General features: G+C 49.1%; 1 protein-coding gene across 2 annotated transcripts in view; it reads right to left on the bottom strand.

Annotated features, from left to right (window-relative positions):
* OPLAH (5-oxoprolinase (ATP-hydrolysing)) overlaps positions 1–9,833 on the bottom strand; it is a 42,122-nt gene extending 32,289 nt beyond the window's left edge. Inside the window, exons 1-6 of one of the 2 annotated variants that reach the window (XM_018573269.1) lie at positions 9,599–9,833; positions 6,186–6,377; positions 3,085–3,160; positions 2,961–2,969; positions 1,899–1,916; positions 1,108–1,231 (exon numbers count right to left, since the gene is read on the bottom strand). In XM_018573269.1, the coding sequence (XP_018428771.1) occupies positions 1,108–1,231; positions 1,899–1,916; positions 2,961–2,969; positions 3,085–3,160; positions 6,186–6,377; positions 9,599–9,766 (587 nt within the window). In that variant the 5' untranslated portion in view covers positions 9,767–9,833. Of the gene's footprint in view, positions 1–1,107; positions 1,232–1,898; positions 1,917–2,960; positions 2,970–3,045; positions 3,161–6,185; positions 6,378–9,598 lie in introns of both variants that reach the window. The other variant, XM_018573268.1, reaches the window with a different exon arrangement.
* Between the last annotated feature and the right edge of the window lie 5,086 nt (positions 9,834–14,919).

Below are 14,919 nucleotides of genomic sequence, written 5' to 3'. Positions count from 1 at the left end.
CACATAAATCACCCAGGGAACTACAAGTTCCAGCATGCAAGCCCCCTGCAGTAGTTCCCTGCGTGATATGCGAGAGTTGTTCAGGGACAGTAAGTGCATGCTGGGACTTGTAGTTCCCTGTATGGTAGAAGGTTGTTTTAATTACTTTCCTCATGAAAATACAATGCCACTATAGGGCAGTAACTTTTGAATTCAACTATATTCTATTCTATGTTTCTATAATGACATTGTATTACTAGTACTTTCATGAGGACAGTCATTAAAACAGCCTTCTATCATACAGGGAACTACAAGTCGCAGCTGAACGGCCGACTTGTAGTTTCCTAGTAGTACAATGACATTATAGAACATGGAATAGAATATAGTCAGTTTCAGCCATGTTCTATAGTGGCAAGTACTTACCTCACATGTCACGGTCCTCTTGTCTTGTTCTCACAGCTGGAGGAAGCTCTTGCAGGAGGCTGTAAAACACACTAGCGTGCGGGGACATCGAGGCGGGTCTCTGCATCAGGCGGGTGCTGCTGGGTCCTCACGGCTGAGGCCCCAGTGCTGCCCCAGTATTTGCCCGCATTTCTGGCTAGTTGTTCTCTCTGCCCGGCCCACCCGCTGGCCACTGCCTGGCTGCCGCACCATCGGCCCCCTGTTTGTTATGCTAACGCCGGAGCCCGGTCGCATATGCGACCGCTGCGACCCTGGTAGTTCCGCCACTGAAAGGGCCCCTTCATGTCCTTGCTTGGCAAATACACCTATTTTACAAGACACTAAATATACCGCAGTATCATTCATCTTGAATTGCACCCCAAACCACTTGCGTTGTAATGGACCACAAACACATTTAAATATTTGCTTACTTCCACCAAAGAACCAGCCCACTGCTTGCATCAGGGCTGAGGGCTCTTGAGTGTACTGAGGCAAGGCGGTGGTGCGATGGTTTTAGGAAGCTATGTACAGCACCCTGCTGGCCCCTCCCAGCAGCAATGATCTGCCTGCCGGCACCTCCCACCAGCCATGATCTGCCTGCCGGCCTCTCCTACCAGCCATGATCTGCAAAAGCAATGACAGCTTTCAGCAGAGATATCGGTAGATGGGCGTTTGTGCTCCACTCACGTGTATGAGTGCATTAGGACCACCGCCAGGCTGCGAATCCCACGGGACAGCGCCCCCTGCAGCTTGATCTTCAGATGTTCCAGATTCAGCGGTTCCCAGACCTCCAGCGAGTCCCCTGTGGAACCTGAACATAGAAGAATAGTAAGCCAAGAGTTCTAGAGACATGATGGCTTCATATAAGAAAGTGCCCATGTATTAGAACCTCCAATTACATTGTAGATAAGGACATGGGGGCAGCCATAATTGCTTACTGCCCAGACAGGATCCTACTTAGTAGTATTGCAGCCTCCATAGACTGATTGTTTATGATCCTGGGCCGCATGTCGTGAAACCCATTCAATATAGAGGACAAGAAGTGTTCACATGTGTGTAGTTACCAACTATTGATTCCTTTAGAACAGCAGCAAGCTTCTATCAGCAGAGGAGCCAAGGAGAGCCCGGAAAACACGTTAGTGAGTCTACAGCGCCCCCTGCTGACTGGCTATAATACAAACCATTTACATGCAATAGCTACCTGAGAAAATCACAAATTAATATAAAAAATAAAGAACCGCCATACATTCCCTTTAATTTCCCAGCAATAAAAACAATTATATATATATGTTTGCGTGTGTGTGTATGCAACTTCCTGGAGTCAAAGACTGGACTTTAGGTTCGCTTGGCTCCAGTGCTGCCTGCATACAATTAAAATGGCTCCCAAACACATGTGGTTGGGAGCAGCTAACATGCTAGTGATTGGCCAAAAATGATATCTAGTGTGTTATAACCAAGCTAATCAATAATAACGCCACCCTGTCTGAGTGGTGTAGCTGAGAGATTAGACCTATCAAAATTATATAGAAATGGGATTTATTGCTTGTGCTGAAGGCCTTGAGATCTCCTTTTCAACCTATTGAATCTCGCTCCTTGTGGTATCTCACTTTAAGGGCAGTGGTTTTGGTGACAGGCATGTTTCAGAACTGCATGCTCCAGAACTGCATGCTCCATCTTCCAAAGACCAATACTGCCTGAGGTTTCCAAACAGGACAATCCCGAGACCAGTTCCCGCCTTTCTTCCCAAGGTGGCGTCAAAGTTCCACATCTACTGGGAAAATTGAAGTTCTTTTACAGATGGAGAGTGAGAGTGGCCAGGCTGGTAACGATGCATAGCTCACAGATCTACTTAGACAGGTTTGCTCAGGTCAGGCAAGACGAGAACCTGTTTGTCCTCCCTTTAGAATTCCGTCTCCATGGATAGTGAAAACCATCCAGGTGACCTACATGTCCTCAGGTCTTTCCCCTCCTTCTACGCTACAGGCTCATTATACTAGAGGAATGGCAGCGGTGTGTGCCAAGGTGCCTGTCAGGACAATATGAAAGAAACCTAGTTGAAGCACATGCAAAATTTTGGATGTCAGATTTCTTGTGGCTTCTGTACTGTCAGCAGCCTTATAAGGGCGGTTAGTGCTATTGTGCTATTGGACGGACAGCTGAAGATCATCCCCTAGACAGAGTAGAAATGAGCGTCACTCCTTCAGTGGTGGAACCAGCAAGGTGATGCTCCTCCCACACAGGGCAAGGGAGATTTAAGCTAGTAAGGGACCACTGCCATAGGAGCAGGTTGAGCACTCTCCTGAGTGATCCTGTTGTTACCAGCGAGAGGAATACTAAGTTGACACATCTCAAACCCTGCAGTCATGACACTGGAAATGTAAGAGGTGGAGGCATTGATTGGCTATCCATGCCTAACCAGCCAACCAAGGCCTTTGTATTTCATACTTCCAGGATCTCGGCTATAAATTTAGACAGGAGAGAGCAGCATCGGCGGCATGGTGGACCCAACCATTGAGTTAGCTTATTTCCAGGTTTGAGACCAACGCCTGCTTCCAATTTAATGTCGGCACGAGGACAGGAGAAATAATTACTTCTATACAGTTCTTTGTGAATGGTACGGCTCACCTATGAAGGTCTTCAATGAAGGGTGTTTGGGAAGCTGACAGTCAGACTGTTGGAGGACGACCCTCTCCTCCACCTCTATCACCTCTTCATACAGCACCTCCGGCATCCGGACCTCCTGTGAGAGAGGCCAAAAGGTTAAACTGTAAGTTACCCCAAAATTGTATTTGACATAAATGTGTCTTGTTTGTCCATGTAGATCAGGGGTAGCCAAACTCCAGATCTCCAGAGCCATGAAGCATCTCTCTCCGGGAGTCACGTCTGTGGCTGTGTGAATCTTGCAATGCCTCATGGGATTTTTATTTCCACCACAGCTGGAGGGCCGGAGTTTGCTACCCCTGATGTAGATGGTTGTGAATGTACCATGAGCGGTTTTTATTTCTAAGATGGCTTCCAAATACCTGGTGATCCTGCCAGTTCCCGTTGTTTCCTTGCAATCTGACCACGGCAGGCATGGAGGCAGATCTATACCAGGGGTAGCCAAACTCCGGCCCTTCAGCTGTGGTGAAACTAGAAATGCAATGATGCATCCCTCTTCGAGAGTCATGTCTGTGGCTGTGAGAATCTTGCAATGCCACATGGGATTTGTAGTTCCACCCACAGCTGGAGGGCCGGAATTTGGCTACCCCTGATCTATACTGTCGTAGTCAATTTGGGTATCAATGCTTCCTTGTAGGAGGCAGGCGTGCCTGTACCATCCATAGTCAGTGTAGTGCCATGACCCAACCTGCTGGGTGGATTGACAGCAGTTTCCAGCAAGAGCCTCAACATCAAACTGCAGCTGCTCATAGCGTACACAGACAGGGAAAGTACTTCCACATTGTGTGTGCCATCACAAACCGCCTGCCCACTAAACTGTAACGCTCCCATGCGATGTACAAAAAAGAGACACCTCAAGGAAGTCTGTAAGGTCACAAAAACACCTAGAAAATGGTATGAAGCATTTATTTTTGGGGGGATAGAAATGTGATTATGGTGAACAATGTTCTTGTATTGCCTTCACATTGAGTTGAAGGATGGGATGAGCTCAGGTCCTGTCCAAACCTGAGCTCCTCTGATGCTCCTCCCTTGGGCGCCCAATCATCTGTGGCCTGGAGTCCACCGACCACCGCTGCACATAAGCCAAGGGATGGGATGATGGGATGTCACTGACTTTCTATGGCTACATTTGGTCAATGACTTTGACCTAATGGGGCCATGTGAGCATACAAGGTCAGTTTATGTGTAGCTGCAGGGTGTGGAATGTCCCGGCCCGCAGCCGATTGCGCAGGTGGCCCCATGTCCCTTCCGGATTCGGAGGAGATCATCTCTAACTTTAGGGAAAGAAGGACCTCTGTGCCTGGTTGTTCTTTTGCATTCCTATGTTTTAAAGTTGCACGTAGTGGAGGGAACATAAACTCTGATTGCTCTGTGACATCAGACAACGGTATATTATCAATTGCCATCTTGCCTGGTTCCAGAAGCCAGCCACTCTGTAACCTCATTGCAGCCTGAAGCTGGCCATACACCTAGAGATTATCTGCAGATTTTCTGTGGTCAGATGGAAAACGTGCAACAGATTCCTCCATCTACGCTCAACTGTGTGGCTGGAGCAGTGACGTCACAAGGGGGGTGCGGCCCGCACCCGGGTGCCACCATTGGAGGGGTGACACCAAAATGACTGAGAGTCATTTTGGAGTCACCCCCTATGAAATGTCGGGCACTCGATCACTAATCAGAGTGTTCAGGTATTTTGAGAGCCAGCGGGGCCGACTAGCAAGATAATCTGTAGGAGTATGGCCAGCTTAATACTAACTCACTTTTCCCATAGCCCAGGGATAGCTAATAAAGTGTCAGCCCACCCAAAAAGTGACTATTTGGAGGAATAGGACCCCTCATAATGGCCACAGCAGCTGTGCCGTCCCGAGATCTCTCCAACAGAAAACCTTCATCTATTATTAAATGCTAACATTTCAGTTTTAGGTGCGCTGAGCCTCTGCTTACTTGCACATACAAGTATCTCTAAGTCCATGTCAACCCCCAACAATGAACTTCTCTTTTGTGCTCCTTTGTGGTCTGTTAAACATATAATTTAAGGTGTTTGTTATGTCAATTCAAGAAGTGCAAAAATACCTGTGGATCCTGCCATAAATCCTTTCCTAGGTCCTGTGCTCTCTGTCTCTGTGTCTGTTACCAAAGGAGTCTAATCAGCCCTTCCAGATCTCCCCTTGGACAACAGAACCATTACACCCTATACGGTAGAAAGAGGTAAGTGTTTTGTACTTCAGAAAAAAGGTAAGTGGGCAGGGCTGACACCATTCCTTGCTATTTCAGTACAGGAGAAGCACTGTGTTGTCAGTAATTAGGGGGTGAGGGCATTTCTAGCAGATCCTCAGGTTTTGTTCCATATTTAAAAAGAAAGAACGCGGGAAATGTGTATGTATGAGAGAGATGTACAGAACGTGTTTTTATTTGCTATAAAACAGGGTCTCAGCTGCCGTTGTGATGTGCGGGGTCCCTTGTGTGTCCCTGCGCCTTTAAGGAGGTTGGGCTGCCTCCTGGCGAACCTGCACCCAATTTGATATTTTGCTCCATGTGCTCCAAGATGGAGACTGTCATAGTTTATAGTTAGGACCGCACTATAAGAGGTGCCTTGGCGCGGCTGTGCGGCTTTCACATGTTCTGCAGAAGACGTGTATCTAGGGTTGCCACCTTTTCTTCAAGCGAAACCTGAACACTCTAGCGACGGGCGGACATTATTTGGGGGAGAATGAGTCGCGGCTTGTTCATATGTAAATATCACAGCTGAGACTATTTTCAGTGGGGGGACCAGTAGCCCCCTATCTTAATTTTGTTTGCCCCCGTCTGCCTGACATCTTGTGTCCGGGTTTCTGCTGCCATGAAACCCGGACACAGCATTCAAAACCCGGACTGTCCGGGTGAATCCTGGACAGGTGGCAACCCTACGTGTATCCAAACCTCTGTTTTTAACCTTAGCGGTGAGAAAAGTTTTTTCTTTGCATGCTGGTGAGTGTGCTGGGAAACCTTTTGCTGTATATTTGCTATAAAACACTTTAAATACTAGATTGCGGACTACATTCTGTGCGGCATGTATTCGGCTGCTTGGATAATACTTTATATGTAGAAACAAATGGTGAACTTGCCAGGTCAAAGATCTTGGGTCTGGCCTGGTTCCCGATGTGGAGAAGGTCTTTGAAGCCCTTCGTAATCAGCAGAGCGATCCTCTCCCCCTTTCTTTCCAGCAGGGCATTGGTGGCCACGGTGGTCCCCATCCGGATCCATTCGATCTGCTGAGTGTCCAAGGGGAGGTCCCGAGGGAACAGAGAGCCCGTTTCCTGTACGACAAACCTGCATTAGATTCCTTGAACAACAACGCCTAGGCCAAGAGTAGAGCCCGCTCTCCGAATCACTAATACAAGCACTGGACATATTAACTTGCCATATTCTTCTTAGGATTTCATAGATTTCTTACCCCTAGAGGGTTCACCTATTGGACTGATCGTGCAACAAGTAAACTTGCTGAACATCTGCCTAAATGTGATTGTCAGAAGAGCAGACATCCCAACCTGCAAAACCTTATTTCAGGGAGGTTCCCGTCTCATTTCAGGGAGGTGCCCTTTCTTATTTTTTTTTTTTTTTTTTACAGCGGCCGTCGTCAGAATATAAAAAAAATTATAATGATAATAATTATATATACATCAGATTTGTGAATTGATGTTCAAGTATCTGTCAGTGTAAAGGTCACAATTTATTAGACAGCCCGAGACCTTTTTAAAAAAACGCTGAGGAGTAAAGTCCCCGATAAACCATTGACTAGTTGCTATGGGCAGCAAATGAAATAAATGTTCTCTATAACTAGACAACCAGGACATATAATTGATTCTATATTATCCACAAAGGGTAAACAGCACTCTCTCAACCCTGCAGCAGTAGATCTCAGTGCCTGTACCTGCTCTCAATAGTAGTCTATGTCCGCCCTCTCTGTGCAGCAAGTAGCTTCTTCCTTCTGGGAGCCAAGCCTCGTTCTGGGGCTACTCTAGAGATCACATGACCTTCCTCCAGGAGGCAAGCCTCGTTCTGAGGCTACTCTAGAGATCACATGACCTTCCTCCAGGAGGCAAGCCTCGTTCTGAGGCTACTCTAGAGATCACATGACCTTCCTCCAGGAGGCAAGCCTCGTTCTGAGGCTACTCTAGAGATCACATGACCTTCCTCCAGGAGGCAAGCCTCGTTCTGAGGCTACTCTAGAGATCACATGACCTTCCTCCAGGAGGCAAGCTCACTCTGAAACTTTACCCACTGATCTCTTACCGGAAAGGTTTACTCAGAGTAATCCTTTCAGGGAGAAAATGCCTCTCTCGCAGACCTCAAGGAGCCGCTATCTAATAGAGGGAGACTCCCTGAACATCAGGGAGACTTGAGATCCCTGGAAGAGCCACTTACAAAGATTATTGTACATGGTTAATAACAAAGCCGAACATTCATAGAAGAGTCAGCACATCCACTGCGCAATGTTTGTTTACTTAAAGTGAACACACGCTTGCCATTGAAGGTTCTCCTGAAGCTGGTTCCTTCCAGGCCTCTGCTCACTCTTCCTTGCTCCCATGCATTCCATTCACAAATGAGGAAAGTAGTAACAAAACATTTCCAGGGTCTTCCAAATTTTGGGAAACACCTAACGCGAACCCATTCATCATGCTGTGCAGCCGCATGGCGTGTAGTACATAAAGGGGGACCCTACTCATCACCACCAAGCAGGAGGACCCTGCAATACTAGGTCACCACCCAGGGGGCGTAACGAGAAATCCCAGGGCCCCATAGCAAAATGTTGTATTCAGTTTCTGAATGGGGAAAAGCCTCTGTACGGAGTGCTTCTCCCCATTGAGAAATTCATGAATGAACAGGAAGTGATGTAAATCACATCCTGTTCATTCATAACTGGGGACACATAGCGCTATGTGTCCCCAGTTATTTACAAACACTGGAGTGATCAGACGGTCGCTCCAGTGTTTGTGCTGTACACAGAGGATCGGTAAATATCACTGATACTTAGCGATCCTCCGCGCGGCCCCGTACAGAGCCGCTGTCTTCCTTAAACTGACAGGATGAAAGCGGCTCCGCTCTCCTCCCCACCTGCTGCTCAATCATCGTGATCGAGTGTGCCACTGGATCATGATGATCGAGCGGCAGGCGGGGAGGAGAGCGGAGCCGCTGTCCTCCTGTCAGTTTCAGGACGAATCGGCTCCCCCGCCGCCATTTCTTTTCGGATCCCCGCTGCCTCAGCCCACACAAGCAGGCCCCCCCCAGTGCCGCGGACCCCATAGCGACCGCATCGGTCGCTATGGTGGTAGTTCCGCTACTGCCCTTTTGTGAATAACCCCCTAAAATAAGAAGTTGGATTGGGTCTCTTCTTTATTCTTATGGAATGGAGGGTATCACTATCCCTGGGGAGCGGAGACATGACCGGTTCTGTTTGGGAAACGGGAGGTGGCCTAGTAATGCAGGGTGGTGATGAGTAGTAATCCAACAATTATGAATAGATTGATTCTGCTGCTCTAGTTTAGACCCATGGCCCACTGCTGGAGTGTTTTACTCAAAGCTCTTCTACATTCTGCCATTTATAGCTATCCAGGTATTCCCTACCAGGGAAGACAGTGAAGCCCCACTAAAAAAGGGGCAGCATAGAACTTCACATGGTCTACAGCTAGCCCCAGTTTTTCCACAGGGCTGCCCAAGCTTCTGTTTTTTGCACTAGCACCCCACCCCCTCCTTCTGAACCATCACCCTCTCTCTACCCCTAACCCTCCCTGCTAAAGAGGACTAAGCCTGCTTATTTCTAGAGGGCCCTACAAGTATTAGGAACCTTCTTTTTTCAGGCAATTTGTCTTTATAAAAACATTCTAGATGGGGACAACAGTAAACCTGCTTCATTGACCCACATAGGCAAAGGACAGTTAACGGCTCACATGTACATACAGAAATCAAGCACAGTAACCGCTCAAGGTTTGAAGAAAATTAAAATAAATGAGATTACAGTCAGGGTCGGATTTACTCTCCCTGCTGCCCCAAGGCCAGGTTCCACAATGTGTGTCCCCCCACCCCCATCAATGGTGGAGAATGGCAACCGGATGGCAGGGGCGGCAGGGTTGTTTTTATTTTATTTTTTATTGTTTCTTTATTTTTTTATACTTTATCACTTTTTAATTTTTTTACATTTTTAATTTATCTTATCGTTTACTTTTTGATTTTTGTAATAATTTTTTTATCTTATTATTGTTTGTTCATTTAGCCCTGCTTGTGCAAAGCAGGGCTAAATGTAGAAAACAACTTACCGCCCGGCACTGAATGTCCCGGGGGATTCCACACCGCTGTCGCCCCTCTGCTCCCTGCCGCCCCGAGGCCGGGCCTCGGTGGCCTTGTGGGGAAACCGGCCCCGATTACAGTTTCTAAAATATCAGTCCGTATTAATAACATTATTTGCGTTCAGCTGGTGACATTCACTGATGCTCTCACATATACTCATACAGACAAAACTGTAGAACCAAGGGCCACTTACCTCCTCTAGGATTCGTCGTATACCCTCCGTTGGGGCATCCTGGTAGTTTGCTGGGTCCTCAGACAGCAGCTTCATGACACGAACTTTACCCCCCGGACAACGCGCAAACACATCTGTGAAGGTCCCACCGCGGTCTATGGCGAACTGGAACTTCTCTGGAACACCCATGATGGTAAGACGTTGCCTGGGGGGAGGGGGGGGGGAGGACAACCAGGATCAGTAATAGAAGTGACGGGCAAAGCTTGGTTGTGATCTCAGCGTTTGAAGCTTGTATTTTGACGCTATGATATAAATGTCTAACTCTGCGGATATCTTGAGGGTTCCGTGTCTATCCAACATCGAAATGCTGTCAGCAGAGCCGAGCGTAAACCTTATACAGCATTTCACTTCCACATACTGTAACAATTATTAACACCCTTCGCTTGTGACTGGAGATTTCACGGTTCGTCGGAGAAGCTATTCTAGAGTTCAAAGTAGCAAACATTACGCAATGGCATATCAGGCTGTAGGGTTTACGGCGCGGTTATATCATCTGTTATGAAGAGAACAATACACAAAGATGCATTATCGAGGACTGGTATGATTTCAGACTGGAACTTAAAAGGAGAACTATGAGGTCAGGGCTTTTCCCCATAGTTCTCCTTAGGGTAACGGGAGGACACAAACTAGCGTCCTCCCGTCACCCTAAGCTCAGTATATAGGGAGCTGTAGCTCGCGGTACACTGAGACGCCGCAGCTGAAGCGGATCCCGACAATTGTGCCGGGATCCGCCCAGCTGCGTGAGTGACAGCTGGCTCCGCCTATCTAGAAGCAGAGCCAGCTGTACCCGCCCCCTCCCCTGTCCGTTCCGCCAGTCAGCGCTGGAGGATCGGACAGGGGAGGCGGGAATCCAGTCCCTCTCACGGCTCTCTGCAGGCATAGATCGAGAAGTGAGCGAGCGCCGGTATGTGTTCGCTCACTTCCCGATCTACTAAGCCGACCTGTGACAGTTTCATTGTCACAGGTCAACTCAGATTATGAGGTGAGTGAAAATCACCCCCTCATAGTTCTTCTTTAAAGTGTCAGTAAACCCATATTAAACTGTAAATTACCGGTACCTGGTGATGCCGCCATCAGCTTCTACTTCCTCCCTGATGACAACAAAGAGAAGACCGGGGTACTTTGTGGTTCTTTGTTATGGAGCCATCTGATGATTGTGCAGTATCAGTGTGCAGGACCCCATACATTCATACGGCATTCAGCAGACTTTAAGGAGTCTAATCATACATCTTCTGTCCAGCCTAGGGTTGCCACCTTTTCTTCACAGAGGACTACAAATCCCAGCAATACATTATACAGCAATACAAAATATTATGAAGCTACATAGTCTGTGTGGTTCCGGGTTGGTGCCCTGTCTCTAGGGTCTCAGGTGCCCTATGTGGCCTCTCAGATGGGCTGTGTGGGCTCTTAGGTGGGCTATTCAGCTCTCAGGTGTACTGTGCGCACTCTTAGGTGGGCTGGGCGACTCTCGACTCCTCTCAGGCCGGCTGGGCGACTCCTCTCAGGCCGGCTGGGCGACTCCTCTCAGGCCGGCTGGGCGACTCCTCTCAGGCCGGCTGGGCGACTCCTCTCAGGCCGGCTGGGCGACTCCTCTCAGGCCGGCTGGGCGACTCCTCTCAGGCCGGCTGGGCGACTCCTCTCAGGCCGGCTGGGCGACTCCTTTCAGGTGGGCTCTGTGACTCCTCGCAGGTTGGCTGTGCGACTCCTCTCAGGTGGGCTGTGCGACTCAGGTGAATGAGGAGGAGGAGAAGGCGATGTGCGAGCAGCCTATGTCTGTTTGCAGGCGCCCACAGCTCAGAGGAAGATCCAGTTTCAGGTAGATGCGGCTGCCCGAGATCGCGCTTGCTGGATCCTCAGACAGCCGCATTTGTCAGAAAATGTAAAGTCCCGGTATCGGCACTTAGTGTTTTGTGTCCGCTGACTGGACACCCGAACACAAGACTCCAAAACCGGACTGCCCGGGTGAAAACCGGATGGGTGGCAACCCTAGTCCAGCCATATGCTGGGTGAATGCCCTTCACACCACACCGCTGCCACTAGCTGGAGCCAAGGAGCATAGGGAATTCTCCATCTAGTGGTGGGAATGTTGTGTGAGTGACATTCACTCAGCGTTTGGCTGGGTGGAAGATTTATAAATTAGTAGTCTACAAGCAGCACCACCTCCCGGCCCACCTCTAGCTGGAGACTGACTTGCACATGGCTGTAGACAGGGAGGGTCAAGGGATGCCAATCACCCTCCTATACCTCAAGGATGTCCAATCAAGGACGCTTGTTTCAGTCTTCTGCTAAAGAATTCCAGTTTGGCATTGATGCCCTACACTGATCATCGTTTTAAGACTCAACCCACAGTCTCTACAGCAGACAGAGCGGTCATGTACTTATATAAACATTATTTAAAATTTTTAATCTAAACGGCAAGCTTGGGCAATGGGTAGGCATCGCCATTATGTGGTTTGACATACACTATATTGCCAAAAGTATTGGGACGCCTTTACACGCACATTAACTTTAATGGCATCCCAGTCTTAGTCCGTAGGGTTCAGTATTGGGTTGGCTCCGCCCCTTGCCGCTATAACAGCTCCGCCTCTTCTGGGAAGGCGTACACAAGGTTTAGGAGTGTGTCTATGGGGATGTTGGACCATTTGTGAGGTCAGGTACTGATGTTGGAGGAGAAGGCCGGGCTCGCAGTCTCTAATTCATCCCAAAGGTGTTGTATCGGGTTGAGGTCAGGACTCTGTGCAGGCCAGGAGCTCCAATTCGGGCAGCGAAGATGACAAGGAGCGCCGAGGATGAGGACTAGTGAAACGTATTCAAGTAAAATACAGCGAGTCCAGTTGCCTTGACTTATTTTGTACAGATATTCTCTATAGCAAGCTTCCTACATTGTTGCAAGGTTTGTGTATTGGTTGTAGCAAGGCTTGTGCGTCAGCTGTAGCCCTCCGGTACTTACTAGTGGCCGGCCCTGCCCCTCGATTGCGCTTCTGTGCTTGGCCCCGCCCCCTGTTGTGAGGGGTGGGGCCTGTTGGTGGCCACATGATTGGGCTGCTCGGTCTAAAATGCCCGGGCCTATTTTTAGTCCCAGTCCGGCCCTGCTTCACGGTACCACGCTTGTAGTCACTGAGCTCCTGAGAGCGATCCGTTCTTTCACAAATATTTGAAGAAGCGTCTGCATGCCGAGGTGCCTCATCTTATACACCGGGGGCCATGGAGGTGATTGGAACACCTGAATCCAATGATTTGGAGGGGGAGGAGCCCAATACTTTTCCCAATATAGTGTGCCTTAGGCTTACATAATCATTAAAGTGGATCTAAAGCTTAAAACTTTTCTTCACATTTTGGAAAGAATTGAGAAATGATAAAACCCCATTTCCTGCTGTGTCCCCAGTTGGGGGATTTCCATTCACTTCCCATCCCAAAGACTCCACTCAACTGTTAAGAGGAAAGTCTTCAAAGTCTTCCCATTGGAAGTAGCAAAACTCAGACTTCTCAATGGCCTTTTTCCTAAAACCATGTACTGAGCCAAAACGGTCCAGCTCACAATTTGCAGCTGGAGGGCGAGCCATTGTGGCCAGAGGGGGGGGGGTCCGAATTCTATCTGCAGCATCTGGACCGTCCAGCCTTTAAATACACACTGCGTTGTGTTCACAGAAGTGCCAAATATACCCGCCGGGCTCATGTGTGATTTGGAATGCTGCATATCTCATACTGTGACAACAATAGGCGGCAGTCGCTGGCAGACACCATATACAGGCTGTGCCAACAAAACACAAATCAAAGATATAAACAGTGACGAGGACATTCCAGTGGAAAGAGTTTTCTCTCATGTTGAAGAGAAACTTCACCCACCACTTCCCCCTCTTACCTAATGCTGGGATCTCCTCAATTCACATTCACCCAGCAAACCCGCTGATCTGAAATCTGCTGCCACACTCCGGCTCCCACGCTGCCATCTTCTACCCTATCATCAGGAGCCACCTGGGGTTCAGGCAGTCGACCCTCCCATCACATGTCAGGGTTCCCACCATCCCTGTGCTGAGTTCCCGGGTCCGTACACCCGCTGTGCCCATTATGAGGGGCCCCCACCATCCCTGTGCTGAGTTCCCGGGTCCGTACACCCGCTGTGCCCATTATGAGGGGCCCCCACCATCCCTGTGCTGAGTTCCCGGGTCTGTACACCCGCTGTGCCCATTATGAGGGGCCCCCACCATCCCTGTGCTGAGTTCCCGGGTCTGTACACCCGCTGTGCCCATTATGAGGGGCCCCCACCATCCCTGTGCTGAGTTCCCGGGTCTGTACACCCGCTGTGCCCATTATGAGGGGCCCCCACCATCCCTGTGCTGAGTTCCCGGGTCTGTACACCCGCTGTGCCCATTATGAGGGGCTCCCACCATCCCTGTGCTGAGTTCCCGGGTCTGTACACCTGCTGTGCCCACTATGAGGGACAGACTGTTGGATTCTTCGTCAGGGACAGACATACCCAAATCTCTCAGGTGGTCAGGAGCAGAGTCAGTAATGGTGGAAGGAAGAAGATCTCATTATGAGGGGCCCCAGGTGCCGAATTTGGCTCCTGGTATATTTGGACATATCCAGCCGGCAATCCCCTTACTGTAGCACCCGGGAAGTTGCAGGTACATCCTGGTTAAGAGCAAACAGATGTTAAATAGTAATGCAGGTGCTAAAAACAACCTCTTGTCATGTGACTGCATAGCGTGTCAGGTATGTGGATCGGGTATTTACATTGTGTTGCTCGTGCACGCTGGATCCAGTGACAGGTTCCTATGGAAATCCTGGTGTCAGTCCCAGAGACTGTCTAGCATGCAGCACTCTCTGCTCATAGACTTTAGTTGCAACCTCATTATATATATATATCCCTCATGTATTGCCCATGTACATCAATAACACGAGCCGGCCAACCCGGCCAGATCACCAGCAACATCATTCATTCATATGCACCTCCGAGCACGGCTCTGCTGCTGGGCAATGGCAGGCGCTTACCTGCTCTCCGGGTTTCCAGCGTCAGTCGCTTGAAGTTATTCCTCCCAATGTGGACGAAGGACAGAAGATTCCATCAGGTGATCTGAGAAAACAAAAGAACGATGTCACAGAGAAACTCTCCTATGTTACCGCCGAGACTTCCATATGCGCCACTCGGGGAGGAATAGGGAACACTAATCGCAGACAGGTGTGCAGGAAGGTGAAGAAGTCACCCTGAGCAACCCCCCCGATATTCTCTATACAGGTCAGACGGTGCAATCCGCTACATCCCACATATATTCCAATCA

The sequence above is a fragment of the Nanorana parkeri genome, unplaced genomic scaffold (genome assembly GCF_000935625.1).
Source record: "Nanorana parkeri isolate BGI_ZX_2015 unplaced genomic scaffold, ASM93562v1 scaffold2308, whole genome shotgun sequence".
In the NCBI taxonomy this organism is placed as follows: Eukaryota; Metazoa; Chordata; class Amphibia; order Anura; family Dicroglossidae; genus Nanorana; species Nanorana parkeri.
The sequence above is the reverse complement of the archived record's forward strand: the minus strand, read 5'-3'. Positions and strand labels throughout refer to the sequence as shown.